Here is a 17,405-nt window from a genome sequence, read left to right on the forward strand (position 1 = left end):
CCCTTCGAGCCTGTTCTGCCATTCAATACGATCATGGCTGATCATCCAAACCCAGTATCCTGTTCCCGCTTTCTCCCTGTATCCCTTGATCCCTTTAGCCCTAAGAACTATATCTAACTCTTGTTTGAATATATATTGTAATGTTGGATAACGTAGGGTAAAAACTTGGACGTGTCATTCCTTGGCATGCATAGGGGACAGGCTTGATAAAATTTGCTTACTCACATTTGGGCATTGCTTCATTCATTAAAGTTAGTGGACAAAACATCATTTGCTGTGACTATGACAAGGAGCAGCACAATGGGTTTTTACCCACTAGCGTTTTTTAATGTACAGGATCAATATACATTGTGAGGAACAGTTGAGTCTGGAGGTAACAAAAGCATAGATATTTAGATGGTGTGTTGAAAGTTGACAGTAAAACGCTGGATCGTAGAAAGAAAGACAGACATGACCTTAGGATGTCACAAAGCTTTCCAGCCAATTAAGTGTTTTTTTCCAACTTATAGTCGTTGTTGTAATCTAGGAAATGTGGCAGCCAATTTGCACACAGCAAGATCCCACAAACAGCAATGTGATAATGACCAGATAGTTTTGGCGGTTATTTGAGGGATAAATATTGGCCTGCACACTAGGGAAACCAACCTTGTTCATTGAAACAGTGTGATGGGATCTTTTACATTCACCTGAGAGGACAGACAGGGCCTTGGTTTAACGTTCCATCTGGAAGATGCACCTCCAAGAATGCAGCACTCCTTCTGTACTGCACAGGGAGTGCCAGCCGAGATTTTGTGTTTAAGTCTCACAACCCACAACCTTCTGATTCAGAGGCACGATTACCAAAGCTACCACTGAACCACTGCTTACAGATAGGAGAATTGCACATTGATTGTAGGCAGAGTGAACTGGTGACCCAATGGCCTTTATTTCTGTTCTTATGTCTATATAGGTCACGGGCTTTTGCATTCTCAAGGAATATTGAAGACCTGGCCGCAGCTAAAGTCACTCCATTGATTTCGAAAGGAGAGTTTGGAATGATGAACAGAAAATTGAGTTTAGCAAAGAATTCATCAGCAGATCACAAGCGAGTGATGGTAAAAAAAAACCTTTGTCACTTTCTCCTAGCGCAGGTTCAATTGCAAAGTCCTACAAGTGGGTTAAATTGTGGTTGTGTTGCAGGACAGAGTGTTGCCTCTTGCTATACCACAGGGATCCGTGTGCTCTGCTGAAGATACATCAGATGTACCGAGGCCAACAGTCCACCAGGCTTGTGTGAAGTCCAACACATTCGGATTGGAAGTTTGTTACAAGACCAGTGCAGAAAACTATGTCTTCGCCACCAACTCCCCTTTGTACAAAATTATTGGGGAGAAATCAGTTGAGGTTGCAATCAAACCAGGTAAACACAACGATAAAAGTAAATAACTTGTATTTATAAAGCGCCTTTCACAACCTCTAGACATCCCAAAGTGCTTTATAGTGAATGTAGCACTTTTGAAGTGTAATGTTAGCAGTCTCTCTTCCCTTCTGTGGTTCACAGCAACATGTTTCCAGTAAGTATGAACATGGTAGTAGAACATACGGAACAAACATTATTGATACCTAGGATGAGGGATCAACCCAACCCAGATCAGAGAGTGGCCTTTCAGCATCCAAGTCTATCTTTGTCGGAGGCTTCATGCTCCAGTGACGGGACGCCGGGTAGGAAAGGTTTCATCCACGTACCAAACAAATCCTCTATGGGAGATTCGCCTCCATTCAAATTCAGCTTTGGCCCTCATTACTCTCGAAATTGTTTCACACCTCCGAGGAACGCCTCAATGTTGAGGCACCGTCGCGCTCCAATTGTTGCCTGAGCACTGTCCACCTCTCCCGGTGGGGCTGCCGGCCTTCCAAAGCTGTGGGCCCTCTGAATGGGCCTGCAGCCTCAGGAATCCACCCGCTGTCCTGAGCTGAACAGGGCTCTGGGAGGCAGCCTCTGGGAAGATCGCACAGGTGGGCAGGACTCACAGACTATCAAGGTCGGAACCTGCATTTGTCCCAGTAAGGTTCCGCCCAATATGTGAACTTTCCAACACATGTCATTGAATAATAATAAAGGGGTTGGAGCCCTGGCTGATTTCCCCCTATTGCCTAATGGTTATTGCTACCCCTGAATCAATTGGAAATTGTTCCTAGAGCGTTCCTGGTCTATGTGGCTTAGCTACTCACTGGATATACTCACTGGTTCATCAAGGAAAGCACACTATACATTTCACAACAGAATCTAAGCTTATCATTGATATACTGAGATTAAATTCCAAATTTCCACTATTGCCAATCCAGGGAAATTCCAGACTTCCTGGATTGGCAGCTTTTAATGTATTTGTCACAATAATGCTGGGACAATTAGAGCTTTCAAGGTAGAGATTGATAGATTTGTGTTCAGCTATCAAAGCATATGGAGCAAAGGCAGGAAAATGTGGTACAGTTCAGAAATGATCAAATTTAATGGTGGAGCAGGCCCGAGGGGCTAAATGGCCTCCTCTTGTTCATATGAATGAGACTGGGACCCATCTCCAGCGTTATACTATCCCGTTTTCATGACTGTAAAGCAAAAGCACCCTTGGCAGGAACAGAAAAGTGACAGTACAACAGCAGAAATGCTGGTCTCGAGAGTTCATCTCTTCACTTCCAGGTAAGGACATTCATACTTAACGCATTAACTGAGTTTTTGTTTTGTTTGTAGTTGTTACACCAATTGCAATCAAAAAGTTACAAATAGAATTGCAGCTGCAAGCGGGAGATCAACCAAGTGCAAAAGTAAGTCACTCGATGAAGAAGAGTAACAGGAGTGGCACAAACTTCCCTGAAGGCAAATTAGCCCTTCTGAAAAGGAAGAAAGTTTTTCAGAGAAATGGTCAGCATCAGGTAAATATTCTTGTATAATGGGGGAAAGCCCCTTCCTCTGTCCTTCTACCTCTAAAAACTGTTGCCCTATCTTTGCACTCTTGCCTATGAAGGTCATGGGTTAATCCTCACTCCAAAGCAGGTAATTTTGACTTTGATTCCAACAAAAATCAGGAGAGGCATTTAAAGGGCCACTGAGCCAATAGCACACGTTTACACTATTGTCCAAAGTCAAAATTGCCACCCAAGACTTGAATCCATAATCTGGACCGGGGTCGGCAATCTGCTGCTCTGGAGCTCCAAGCAGTTCTTTAACATCTCATTCGTGGCCCCCAACCTTTTCCAGTTGGATCACATTAACATCAAAAAAAGCCTAAAAGAAAATATAGTCGAGAAAAATAAGAGTTGTGTTTTTATTGTGGGGATAAAAGGCTAATCATTATGCTGCACTTTATGGTTTCGAATGATTATTTTAATGAAAAACATCGTCGTGCTGTAAATGAACCTGCTCGAGTGGTACAGCTACACGTTGGTTATAGACCTTTGGTTTGAGGAACTGGTTTTACGGTTGTGATCATTGTTGTTTCTATTATAGCTGAGACAATCAATTATTCTGAATGTGCTATTAGAAGCTGTTTTTTTATCACGAGTATCAATAGCTGAAAAATTGCCTTAATTCTGCTCATCTTAAAGTTTGTTTTAAGAATGACTTTACTGGCAAAATAACAGTCAAAAAAGGTCCAAAAACCTGATAATTCAGAATTCGGCCTATTTTAATTTTGATCTTTTTTCTATTGATACATAAATTCAATAGATGTTTTGTATTTATTGTATATGCAAATTATGCATTCTACCTGAAAGAATTGGCAATTTGCCAAGTGTTTGTTTAGAAATGCTGAATTTACATCTTGCGACTCCTGAGAGTTTTTAATTTAGACAAACATTTTTCAAAAGGCCCTTCAATTAAAAATGGGCGCTGACCTCTAATTGAGGCAGATACTGAGGGGATGCTGCTTTGCAGGAGTTACTGCCTTTCAGATGCGATTTTGTTTGCCTTTCTTCCCTTCTCCCTCCTTGCTCCACTAAAGGTATTAAGGCCTTTGCAATGGTAGTGTTGCCCTCCCTTGACTGGAGACAGAGCGAGAGAGAGAAGCACAGAGAGAGTGGAGAGAGAGAGAAGAAAGGGCGGAGCGGAGAGAGAGAGAGGAGCACAGCGGGAGCGGAGAGAGAGAGGAGCACAGTGGGAGCAGAGAAAGAGAGAGGGGCACGGCGGAAGTGAAGAGAGAGAGGAGCACAGTGGGAGCAGAGAGAGAGAGAGAGGAGCACGGCGGGAACGGAGCAGGGAAAAATCGAAAAGTGACATCAGAGTGACGTCACAATCAACAGTGAGAGCAGGGAAACAGAGAGCCGTCGGGGTGAGTATGCAGGTAAGCTTTTAATTTAATTTAATTTAATTCAAACATAACATCAAACATCACAGGCAAGCAGGTAGGTGATTGGTTTGGGAAGAAGCTATTTGTTTGGTGAGTATCTGGTAAGTAATTAAGGTCCAATCTAATCCTAATGTTTAAAATAGTAAAGTGGTAAGCTTAATAAAATATATATAAAAAAAAGGAAAATAAAATAAATAATTGAATTAAATAATTAAGTAGTTAATTAAAACACATTAAGGATGGCAGGACAGGTGATGTGTCACAGCTGCAGCATGTGGGAGCTCCAGGATGCCAGTGTGATCCAGGGCAAACACGTCTGCAGTAAGTGTTTGCGGCTCGACGTGCTTTGGTTCAGAGTCATTGAACTGGAGTTCGAGCTGCAGACACTGCAACACATCAGGAAGGGGGAAAGTTTCCTGGACATTTTGTACCAGGAGGCAGTCATGCACCTTAGGATAGGGTCTTCTGATTTGGTCAGTGGTCAGGGATAGGAGAGTGCGGCTGCAGCTGAGGCAGGTAAGGGGACCCAGAGGGCAGGAGTGCAGGAGCCTCAGCCTTTGCTGATTGTCCAACAGGTTTGAGGTTCGTTCAGCTTGTTTGGATGAGAGTGGGGGCTGCAGGGTGGATGAGCAACCTGACCATGGCAGCATGATACAGGAAGCTATTCAAGTGGAGGGAGAAAAAAGGAATGTAGTGGTAGTAGGGGACAGTATAGTTAAGAGGATTGATACTGTTCTCTGCAGCAAAGAGCGAGAGTCCAGAAGGCTGTGTTGCCTGCCCGGTGCCAGGGTTCAGGACATCTGCTCAGGGCTGGAGAGGAACTTACAGTAGAAGGGGGAGGATCCAGTCATTATGGTCCATGTATGTACCAACGACATAGGCAGGACAAGGAAAGAGGTTCTGCATTGTCAGTATGAGGAACTAGGCGCCAGCTTAAGAAGCAGAACCTCAAAGGCAATAATCTCTGGATTATTTCCTGAGCCACGTGCAAATTGGCATAGGGGAAATAAGATTAGAGAAATTAATGAGTGGCTCAAAGACTGGTGTGGCAGAAGTGGGTTCCGGTTTGTGGGGCACGGGCACCGGTACTGGGGAAAGGTGGGGCTGTACCATTGGGACAGTCTACACTTGAACCATGCTGGGGCTAGTGCTCTAGTGAGCCGCATAACTAGGGAAGTGGAGAGGGTTTTAAACTGAATAGTGAGGGCAAGGGATCAAATTTGGGAAAATATGGTAAATCAAGAAGTAGAGACAAGGCAAGAGAGAAAGGTATTAATATGGCAAATGATAAACAGACTGTGACAGGAAGGGACAGAGCATACAAATCTAAGAGTAAATCAACAGATAAGGCTGGAGGTTGCAAAAATAATAAAAGGACAAAACTAAAGGCTCTGTATCTGAATGTCATAACATTCAAAACAAACCAGATGAACTAAGAGTGCAAATAGAAATACGTAAGTATGATCTGATAGCCATTACAGAGACATGGCTACAGGATGACAGAGATTGCTACCTGAATATTGAAGGGCACATGGCATTTAGGAAGGATACGAAGCTAGGAAAAGGTGGAAGGATATCTCTGTTAATTAATGATGGTATTAACGCAATAGAGAGGGATGACCTAAGTTCAGTAGACCAGGATGTAGAAGCAGTATGAGTAGAGATGAGAAATCATAAAGGAAAGAAGTCACTTGCAGGAGTGGTATATAGGCCACCTAACATTAAACACACTGCAGGACAGGATATAAAGGAAGAAATAATGGCAGCTTGTCAGAAAAGTACAGTGATAATTATGGGGGATTTTAACCTACATATAGACTGGAAAAATCAGATGGGCAGAGGTAGCCTAGATGAGGAGTACAGAAATGTTTTCGGATAATTTCTTGAAATAATACATTCTGGAGCCAACCAGGGAGCAGGCTATACCAGACCTGATATTGTGCAATGAGATAGGATTAATTAATGACCTCATAGTTAAGGTACCCCTAGGTAGCAGTGATCATAATATGATGATTGAATTTTGCATTCAGTTTGAGAGAGAGAAGAGTGGGTCCAAGACTAGTATTTTAAACTTAAATAAGGGCACTTATGAGTGCATGAAAGCAGAGCTGGCTAAAGTGAACTGGAAAATTAGGTTAAGAGATAAGTCAATAGAGATGTAGTGGCAGACATTTAAGAGGATATTTCAGAATACACAGAATAGGTATATTTCAACGAGAAAGAAAAATTCCAAGGGTGGGACCCACCATCCATGGTTAACTAAAACAGTAAAAGATAATATAAAACTTAAAGAAAAAGCCTATAATTGCACAAAGATGAGAGACAGGTCAGAATATTGGACAGAATATAAAAACAGCAAAGAATGACTAAAAGATTGATAAGGAAGGTAAAATTAGAGTAGAAAGAAAGCTAGCTAGAAATATAAAGACAGATAGTAAGAGTTTCTGTAGATATTTTAAAAAGAAGCGTTAACAAAGTGAGCATTGGTCCTATAGAAAGTGCGTCTGGGAAATTAATAATGGATAATAAGGAGATGGAAGATGAATTGAACAGATATTTTGCATCGGTATTCACTATTGAGGATACAAGTAACATCCCAGTATTAGTTGTAAGGCAGGAAAAGGAATGGAGGGAGGAACTCAAAAAAATGACAGTAACCAGGCAAGTGGTACTGAACAAATGGTTGGAGCTGCAGGCTGACAAGTTCCCGGGTTCTGATGGACTTCATCCTAAGGTGTTAAAAGAAGTGGCGAGTGAGATAGTTGATGCGTCAGTTTTAATTTTCCTAAATTTCCTAGATTTGGGGAAGATTGGTAAATAGTGAATGTAACTCCTTTATTCAAAAAAGGAGGGAGACAGAAAACAGGAAACTAAGTTAGCTTAACCTCTGTCTTAGAGAAAATGTTAGAAGCTATTATTAAAGACGTTATAGCAAGGCATTTAGAAAATTTCACGGTAATCTGGCAGAGTCAACATGGTTTTGTGAAAGGGAAATCATGTCGTTGAGGAAGTTACATGTCCTGTGGATAAAGGGCAACCAGTGAATGTACTGTACTTAGATTTCCAGAAGGCATTTGATAAGGTGTCACATCAAAGGTTATTGCAGAAAATAAAAGCTCACGGTGTAGGGGGTAACATATTGACATGGATAGAAGATTGGCTAGCTAACAGGAAACAGAGAGTAGCCATAAATGGGTCATATTCTGGTTGGCAAGATGTAACGAGTGGTGTGCCACAGGGATCTGTGCTGGGGCTTCAACTTTTTATAATTTATATAAATGACTTAGATGAAGGGACCAAAGGTATGGTTGCTAAATTTGCTGATGACACAAAGATAGGTAGGAAAGTAACTTGTGACGAGGACATAAGGGGGATACAAAGGAATATAGATAGGTTATGGGATTGGCAAAGACCTGGCAAATGGAGTATAATGTAGGAAAGTGTGAAATTGTCCACTTTGGCAGGAAGGATAAAAATGAAGCATATTATCTAAATGGTGAGAGATTGCGGAGCTCTGAGATGCAGAGGGATCTAGGTGTCCTAGTGCATGAATTGCAAAAGGTTAGTATGCGGGTAGAGCACATAATTAGGAAAACTAATAGAATGTTATCGTTTATCGCAAGGGGAATTGAATACAAAAATAGCGAGGTTATGCTTCAGCTATACAGGGCATTGGTAGACCACATCTGGAGTACTGTGTACAGTATCGGTCTCCTTATTTAAGGAAGTATGTAAATGCGTTGGAGGCAGTACAGAGAAGGTTTACAAGACTAATACCTGGAATGGGCGGGCTGTCTTACGAGGAAAGATTGGACAGGCCCGGCTCGTATCCAATGGAATTTAGAAGAGTAAGAGGCGACTTGATTGAAACATATAAGATCCTGGGGATTCTTGACAGGGTGGATGTGGAAAGGATGTTTCCCCTTGTGGGAGAATCTAGATCTAGGGTCACTGTTTCAAAATAAGGGGTCGCCCATTTAAGACAGAGATGAGGAGAAATGTTTTCTCTCAGAGGGTCGTGAGTCTTTGGAATTCTCTTCCTCAAAAGGCAGTGAACTCCAATGTCAGGCTGAAATGTGGATCAGAAGCCCGCACTGTATGGGAAACATTGTGATTTTCCACGGGGCGGACAGAGGGTGGGCTCACCATCCAATTGAGGATGGCAGGCAGGGTCTCGAAGCTGAAGGGCCAATTGGAGGCCTTCCAGCCTGAAAGGATCAGCAGGCTGCGACGGCAGGTAAGTAAGGGAAAGGGTGCTTCAAAATGGAGGCCCCCATCCTACAACTTTTTTAAAGTTTAAATTTTAAAAATGGGTTTTGCAGCCAGGCCACCACTGTGCGGGGAGTTCGGGGCGGGTGGGGGTGGGGGGTGGTGGTATCCCCTCTACTCAGGGGCCTGTAGCTGCTCCTGCACCTAGGTAGGCAGGGAGGGCCTGTAGGCCTGCCTGGAGTGCTGGTCTCCCAGTCTGCGGCCGAGAGGCCGCCTCTAGGCTGATATACTGGTCCCACCGCCTGTGGGAATCTGGAGGACGAGTGGAAAATCCCAGATGGCCTCCTTTAATTGGCTTTACGTGGTCTTTAATGAACCATGTCAGCTACCCACCACATGCAGGCGGGTAGCGCTGACCCATCACCCCACACCCCATCCCGCCTCCGCAAAAATGGCCCAGGGCAGAATGAAGCGGGGGAACCGGAGCACCGGTTTGTAGCTCCCGACTGCCTCCGATACCAGCCCCGGCAGGACCTAAAACGCAAGTCCATAAATTCAGACCATTGAGATTAATTTATTGGCAGGCAGGCTGCTGTTCTACGCTATTGCAGCAATAGAAACAACAGTGAAGGATTGTTGTGCTATAGACTGATCAGATGCTGAAGCAATAACATTCAGTAGTTTTTTTCTATCCCCTAAACCAAACTTTTCCATTTTTAAGCATTTGCTACCCAAATTAGCTGCAAACTGGAGAATGGGTTTCAGGCATTTTGGCCTTTCCTAGCATTGTGAGGAAAGGAAAAGATATTGATTGAATTTAGTCCATGGTTCTGGTCAAGAAAACTGGACGATGATCCAAGCCTCTGGGTTATAAGGGTGGCAAGCTGCCTTTAGTTAGATATAATCAAATGTGAACTATTCCTTGGCAAACACATAACAGAAATGACGGGCTACAGAGACTCAGCACAGTACAAAGGCACACAAGGGGCTTAATGCTCATTTCCTGTGCTCTCTCATATCTCAACAAGATGGATCCTGGCTCTCAAGCAAGACAAACTGCACAAGAATTTCCAAAGTGTCAGCCAAACCTCCATCTTTATGCCTGCAACCCAACAGTTGTTCCAATTGCACCTCAGCAGTCTGTGTCCATTCAAAATATTCACATGGAATCCTTGAGGTAAAGTTTCATTGACCAGCTCTCCCGTGGCTGGAACTGTCTACTAGGAAGCACTTGGTGTGCAGAGGTTCAGAATTAACCAACACATGTTGAACCAGAAATATAAACAGCAAGTGCTGGAAATACTCAATAGGTCAGACAACCTCTGTGGAGAGAAATAAAGTTAATGTTTCAAGTCTTCAGGACACGTTGAACCAGAGTTACTGGAACATCTATCTGCATATAATTAATCCTCAGTATAATTCCTCCAAGCATTTCTATACTCCCAACAAATTTCAGAGTCATACCTGTAAATGAGCAACTCTGTTGGACTGTGCCATTTCCTTATGCTGCTTAACATTGGACAACAAAAACAACTTACAAATTATGTAGCAATTTAACATAGTAAAACATCCCACACCGCTTCACAGGAGCATTATTAGATACAAATTGACAGCAAGCCAATGACGCAGACATTAGGACAAGTAGTTAAACACTCCGTCAAAGAGGTAAGTTTTAAGCAGCTTCTTAAAGGAGGAGAGAGAGAGAGGTGGAGAGGTGAAGGGGTTTGGAGAGGGAATTCCAGGCCTTTTAAAGCATGGCCCCAATGGTAGGGAATAAGAAGTGGGACATGCACAAGAGACCAGATTTCAAGCAGTGCAGATATCTCAAGGGTATTGTGGCACGGAAGGAAGTTACAGAGATAAAGAGGGGTGAAGTCATGGAAGGATTTAAATACGAGAATGAGAACTTTAAAATGGAGGTTTTGATGGGGTGGGAGCCGGTGAGCAGAGTGATGGTGGGTGAATGGGACTAGGTAGAGTTAGGGTATGGGCTGTAGGGTTTTGGATGAGCTTGTATTTGTGGAGGTACAAAGATTTTTGTTTTTGCCATTGTGAATGTTTGTTATTTTTATCTTACTACCAGAAATAATTTTCACAAATAGTTACTTTGTCAACAGGATAGACAAGAATTGAAATACACCATGAGTAGCACAACATCAAGTTCCCAGACAACAAGCAGAAGATCAACAGGGAGAACCAGAAAGTCAAATGAAAATAAAAAAGAGCACATGATGAATCAGCATCGAAACCCACCAATATCAAGGAGCAGAGACACCGGTCGTGGTAATCAACACAAACACAATAAACATGATGAACAAAACAAGCATGGACAACATGTGCCATCAAGATTGTCATCCTCAACTCAGTCAAAAGATGAGTATTATAGACGTGCTCAGCATGAGAGAGAAAGACCAATGAGTCATCAATCAATCTCTAGTTCATCATCAGCTCAGTCAAAGGAACATTATGGTGCACATCCTCATGAGGGATCATCAAGGAAATCCAGTAGGCATCTGTACTCTAGCAGTTCATCTTCAGCTCAGTCAAGGCGCAAGAAAGGAATTACACGGTCATCACATCACCCCACCAGCACTGAAAAATGTAAAGATGGAAACTGTAGGAACAAACAGCTGAGCAAACATGCCCACAGGCTCACGAACAGAAATAGCTCCTTGTCTTCCATTGCCTCTCTTAGCCGATTCAGCTCCATTTCATCATCAGCTCAGTCAGGTGAACGTCCTGAGCGTGTATCATCAAGCTCATCATCTTCAAGTGAGTCAAGCTCCAGCCGCTCATCATCAGATCAGTCAAAGCGTCGCCACGGAAAGCACGATAGACGTGGGCAATCTAGCTCTTCATCGAGAGCTGGCACCTCCAGTAGCTCCAGTTCTTGGCACCACAAGACAGTAGATGTATGGCCATCCACAAAACGTCGCACCACCACCAAAAGATGTAAAAATGGTAAATGTGTCCGTGAATATACCAAATCACATTCAACCACTATACACAGATATGAGATGGACCATAGTACCTGGATCTTCGACTCCAAGTCAGTAGAACAGGTAAAATCATCAGTGCAATTTCACTGGCTCCTTCATCTAACTGCAATGATTTGCAATGTAACAAAGTATTTTTAATAACGCTCTTTTTGTGTATTATTATAGGGAACAGCCAATGCAAACATCTTCCAGCTTCATTTCAAGCCATCTTTTGTTAACCTGGTATGATATATTTGAGCTCCAACAAATATCTTGGCTTTATAACTGTGCGCGTATCCAATATGGTTTAATATGGAGGAACATTTAATTTATTACACTGTTTTCACTGCTTGAAGCTACTAATTGAACGGTTCCCATTTTATTTCTCAGCTTGCCTCACTGGGTAGCACTCTCACCTCCAAATCAGTGAGCTGTTGGGTTCAAGCCCCACTCCAGGACTCAAACACATCAGTTGACACTTCAGTGCAGTAGTCAGGCAGCGCTGCATTGCTGAAATGTTACAATATTTAAGATATGTTTTAATGAGGTCTTGTCTGCCTGTTCAGATGGATGTAATAGAAGACATGATGCTGTTTAGAGGTGGTCCATTTTGACCTCTTCTGTTTTTCACATGCTCGACCGCACCATACTCCACTAAGGCCTGCCCTCCATTCTCCAGTTAAATGGGATGGCCCTCACTTGATTCCACTTCTATCGATCCAACCATAGCCAGAGCATTTCCAGCGCTGACTTCTTTTCCTACTCCAGCAGTGTTACGTAAGATCATAAGAAATAGGAGCATTTGCTGTTAGAGAACTTCCAAGCCTGTTTGTGAAGAAGAGACTGAGACCAGGAAGCTTAGGTAGAGACTGTTTATTGCTTGCCACAGAACTTACTTCTCCACTCCTAACAACCCACAGCCAGTACTGGCTGGCTCTTCTTCATATATACACATTTAAATACAGTTAACTAATTAATACACCTGTTCACCCTAGTACTTTGAACTACCAGGTATTTATCATCCATTAACTGAACTTCAGACCTTAACATTCAGCCCCTCGAGCCTGCTCTACCATTCAATAAGATCTTAGCTGATCTGATTGTGGCCTTAAATCCACTTTCATGCCGGTTCCCCATAACCCTTCTGCATACATCTGGAGTGCTCCAGGGATATATCCCTGGCCTCCCTCTTCTTCCTTATTTACAGGCTGAAAATGGGGACAGTATCTGAAAACATGGGGTTGGGTTCCATGTGTATGCTGATGATACCCAGTTCTACCTCTCCATCACCTTTCTCAACCCCTCCACTGCCTCCGTGTTGTCAGACCGCTTTTCTGATGTCCAGTCCTAGATGATCTACAATTTCATCCAGCTAAACATTAAGAAGACATTGTCTTCAGCTTCTGCCAAAAACCTTTCCACCAACTCTATCCCCTCCCAGGGACCGCTGAGTTTGAACTAGGGTGTTCGCAGTCTGATCAAACTAATTCACCCCAAACTCCGTTTCCAACCCCATAATCCTCCACCTCTATAAAATTGCCAAATGTGATGCTGTCTCAACCCAACTGCTGTTGAAAACTTTATCCATACCTTTGTCACCTCCACATGCAACTATTTCAGTGCTGTCTGGGCCATTTTCCCATCCTCCATCCCATATATATTTCAGGTCATCCAAAACTTGGCAAATGGGTTTTCCACTGCACTTCCAGCAAAGTGACAGTGACAGACATAGGAGCTGTAATTAGGAATTTCCTGGTTAAAATCTCGACTAACAGTGCTGTGCCGAGGGAGTCAGAGGTGCCTTCTTTTGGATGGGATGTTAAACCATAGAAGAATGCTTGCTCGGGTATCTGTAAAAGATCCCATGACTAATTAAATCAAAAAGTTCTACCAGCACCTTAACCAACATTTATCTCTTGAACAGCATCACAAAACAGATTAGCATGTTATTTATCTCATTTGTTATTTGTGGAGGCTTCCTGTGCACAAATTGGCTGTTGCATTTGCCTATATGACAGCAATGACAACACTTCTAAAACTGTGCTACACTGGCTATGAAATGCTCTGGGACAACGTCAGGACACGAATGATGCTTTATCACATATATAGTATGCAGATATTTTGCAAAGTTTCTAGATTTTGTTAATGCAGGTGATCTTTAATTTCAGTCACAAAACAAAGCTCGACTAAGCTTTGAGTCATCATCTGAATCCAGTTCGGAGTCCAGAATGAGTTTCTCCAGCTCATCTTCATCTTCATCACAGCAGGTATAACGCAGCTAAATGAGTAAACAGGTCAATGTAGATTAGGTAGAGTGTCAGCCATTGATTTATGGGGAATTACAGCATTCAATGTAGCACTAAGCTATAAACATCTCTAGTTTGTGCTTAAGTGATCTCAGGCAGCTAGCAGTTACCTTCAATGGCCCTGTGCTGAGGAGGAGGGAAAGAAATTGAGGCGAAGTTCCTTCTCCTGCTCAGGTACACTCACCCTGCAGGAAAATGTATGTACACTGGTGTTGATTGAGGACAGGATTGACCTCAGTTATGCTGCCCGTCCAGGTGCACAGCAACTTTCTGGAATACATGGTTCAGCCTCACCCTGTGAACAATGGCCACTTGGGCATGGTACCAGAGTTGATAACTGCAACAATACCATACCCTAGCAAGAGCCGGAACTCTCAGCAGATAAGGGGAATAAATCAGGATTTGTACTGGAATATTTAATGAGGTCATTTGGTGAAGTTCTATTGCCAATGCAAAACCTTGCTGTGAGTAAGAATGAGCCACTGTGCCATGGTCTGGATTCTCTGATCAGCACTAACCTCTACCAAGGCTCCGTGCCACTTAAAGCATAGCTTCATGGATGATGGGCACTACCTCAGCAAAATGACTGTACTTGACATGGGAGCCATGACAGAGATTGTTAGCAGGCTATTCAACTATAACAAGTGTTGAAGCTCAGCCCAATCCTATCCACATAAGCAGATTTCCAGAATGAGTGGCTGAAGTAGCAGCCCTAACATCGGAGGAGATGATGTCAAATGTGGCACTGTAGCAGCTAACTCAACACGAGCTGGGATTCCAATCATCGCCCTTCCCAATCTGTGTGACTTGGATACTCATCAAATACATCCGAGTCATGGTGACAAATGCAATCCTCACCACTTCAAATGTCCGCGTTTAAAACAAGCAGTCATATATACCGGCCAATAACTATTATCCATTTGCCTCAACACCAATTTCAAAGCTGCTGGTTATAGCATTTTCATCGCTCTGTTTATTTCAGTGAGAAACAGTGGTGATTGCTCTCCACTTCATAACTCATTAAGGTGTGTTGAATGCAGGAACAACCACAGAATTACACTGATTTTTATAATGCAGAAATAGGCCATTCAGCCCAATACAACCTATGCTGATGTTTATGCTCCACATGAGCCTCCTCCCCTCTTACTTCAGCTAACCCTATCAACACATCCTTTTATTCCTTCCTCCCTCATATACTTATCTAGCTTCCCCTTGAATGTGTCCAAGCTATTCTAACATAAATAAATAGTATCTCATTAAGGTGCACTGAAGCAAGAACAATCAGAAGTAAATAGCATTTCTTTAGGGTCCAATTACTTTTTGTATACTTAAAAGCGTTCTAATCCCTTATAAATAGTTTGGGTGTACAATTTGTACGAAGCAACCACTGCAGTAGCAAACATGACTACTATCTTCATTAGTAGAGTTCTGTCATAGCACTACCCCATTTGTGATCTCCTTGGCACTTTAATGAGGTTTAGCCGAGGTTGGTATAGAATATGAGGCAAAGACAGAGAGCCAAAGACTGCAGCAGCTGAAAATAAAGGCTTCTCCTTTTATTCTGCCTGTTTTAGTTTCACTTTGCTATCATATGTGTGCTACAGCAGCCTGTAGAGTGCACAATGCACAATGCAATTGCAATTTCAAAACACTGCAACACTATACCTTTATACCAGCCATCACGTATAGAGGACAATTGCATTCAAACAAAAGTACCTGCTATAAATGGTGAGGACAGCATGAGTCAATTTAAGGCCCCAGTGTCCATTTTCACACCTGAATCCCATTATACGTCCTGCCTGAGGGAGGACCTGCACTGGGAGTGGACCCATGCTAGTCAAGTATGGCAGGATAGGAAACCTGAGCTCTCCTCTTCTCTTACAGCTGCAACACATCTACGATATATTGTTGGGCATTCAACAAAGGGGGACCCAATATGAAAATCTACCCTGTGATCTTTAAAGATGCATAAGTCATTGCCCCTCAGGAAAGCTATTTTACAATGGTCTCCTGACCAACGTCCCACCTTGCATCCTCCATAAAACTGAAGTCAACCAAAACTCTGCTGCCCGTGTCCTAACTCACACCAAGTCCCATTCATCTATCACCCCTGTGCTTGCTAATCTACATTGGCTCTCGGTCCAGCAAAAGCTGGATTTTAAAATTCTCATCCTTGTTTTCAAATCCCTCCATGGCCTCACCCCTCCCTATCTCTGTAATCTCCTCCAGCCCTATAACATTCTGAGATCTCTGCACTCCTTCAATTATTGCCTCTTGTGCATCCCCGATTTGAATCGCTCCATGATTGGCCTCTATGCCTTCAGTTGTCAAGGCCCTAAACTCTGTAATTCCCTCCCTAAACCTCTTCACCTCTCTACCTCTCTCTCCTTCATTATGACACTCCTTAAAATTTACCTCTTTGACCAAGCTTTTGGACACCTGTCATAACATCTCTTGATGTGACCCAGTGTTAAATTTTGTCTGTGAAACACCTTGGGACGTTTTTGCCATGTTAAAGGCACAATATAAATACAAGTTGTTGTTGTTGGTTAAGTCTCAAATTACAAAATAGCATAAACCATTCTGCATTAATATGCTCATTTAATTTTTCTACCTCCAGTCCTTGTTTCTTGGAGACTCAGTGTCACCAATATTGTCATTGCTAACCCGAGCCATCACGATCGATAACAAAGAGAAGGGCTATCAGACAAAGGTGTACGTGGATAATTCTATGGAGCAACGAACATTGCAACTATTCGTGGATGAGCTTCAAGAGGGAGGCGGCTGGAGAGCTTGTATTGATGCTGAGATGCCCAATGTGCACAGAGGAGTGGTAATGTAGAACTGTGAATACACATAAGTTTGTCAAAGTCTGTGTTACATTGCAACATAGCACCCGGTTAATGGTGACTAAGTAAGTCACAATCCATTTTTATTACAAAGGACTTTAGGATCTTTAGTGTTAAAACTGTTAAAAGGGTTTAAAATATTAAAAAGATTTAATAGGGTAGATATGGGAAAACTATTTCTTCTGGTGGAAGAATCAATAACGAGTGGACGTGATCATAAAATGAGAGTTGGGCTGTACAGGCGATAAATCAGGAAGTACTTTTTCCATACAAAGTGTAGTAGAACTCTCTCACCCAAAAGACTGTGGATGGTGGGGGACAATTGTAATTTTCAAGACTAAGATTGACAGATTTGGATTGGGTAAGGGTATCAAGGGATATAGGATCAAAGGCAAATAAATGGAATTGAGGTATAGATCAGTCATGATCTAACTGAATGGTGGAGCTGGCCCAAGGGACTGAATGGCCTACTCCTGTTCCTAGAACTCTTTTCATATGCTCCTTACCAATGCTTGGAGCTTCACAATACATATTCAAATGCTATTGCCAATGACCAGGGCCAAAAAGGGTTAATTTCCCAAGACCCTGTTGCTGACATAGAGCCTCACTTGCAGTGAGTGTGAGTCAGAGAATTGAGGCTGCAATGCTGTAGTCATATCTCTGGTCTACACTCACATCTAGCTAGGCTCCACACCTTGATCAAGGCCTCACAAAGTTACCCAAATAAGTAAAGTTCCTCCT

The 17,405-nt window shown here is 42.7% G+C and overlaps 1 protein-coding gene across 1 annotated transcript in view; it reads left to right on the forward strand.

Annotated features, from left to right (window-relative positions):
* Positions 1–17,405, forward strand: part of vtg3 (vitellogenin 3, phosvitinless) — a 106,504-nt gene that overhangs the window by 59,295 nt on the left and 29,804 nt on the right. The window contains exons 20-26 of the mRNA XM_068038035.1: positions 950–1,094; positions 1,180–1,399; positions 2,729–2,910; positions 10,649–11,593; positions 11,696–11,752; positions 13,678–13,776; positions 16,436–16,648. Coding sequence (XP_067894136.1) covers positions 950–1,094; positions 1,180–1,399; positions 2,729–2,910; positions 10,649–11,593; positions 11,696–11,752; positions 13,678–13,776; positions 16,436–16,648 — 1,861 coding nt within the window. The remainder of the gene's footprint in view (positions 1–949; positions 1,095–1,179; positions 1,400–2,728; positions 2,911–10,648; positions 11,594–11,695; positions 11,753–13,677; positions 13,777–16,435; positions 16,649–17,405) is intronic.

The sequence above is a fragment of the Heterodontus francisci genome, chromosome 8 (genome assembly GCF_036365525.1).
Source record: "Heterodontus francisci isolate sHetFra1 chromosome 8, sHetFra1.hap1, whole genome shotgun sequence".
NCBI lineage: Eukaryota > Metazoa > Chordata > Chondrichthyes > Heterodontiformes > Heterodontidae > Heterodontus > Heterodontus francisci.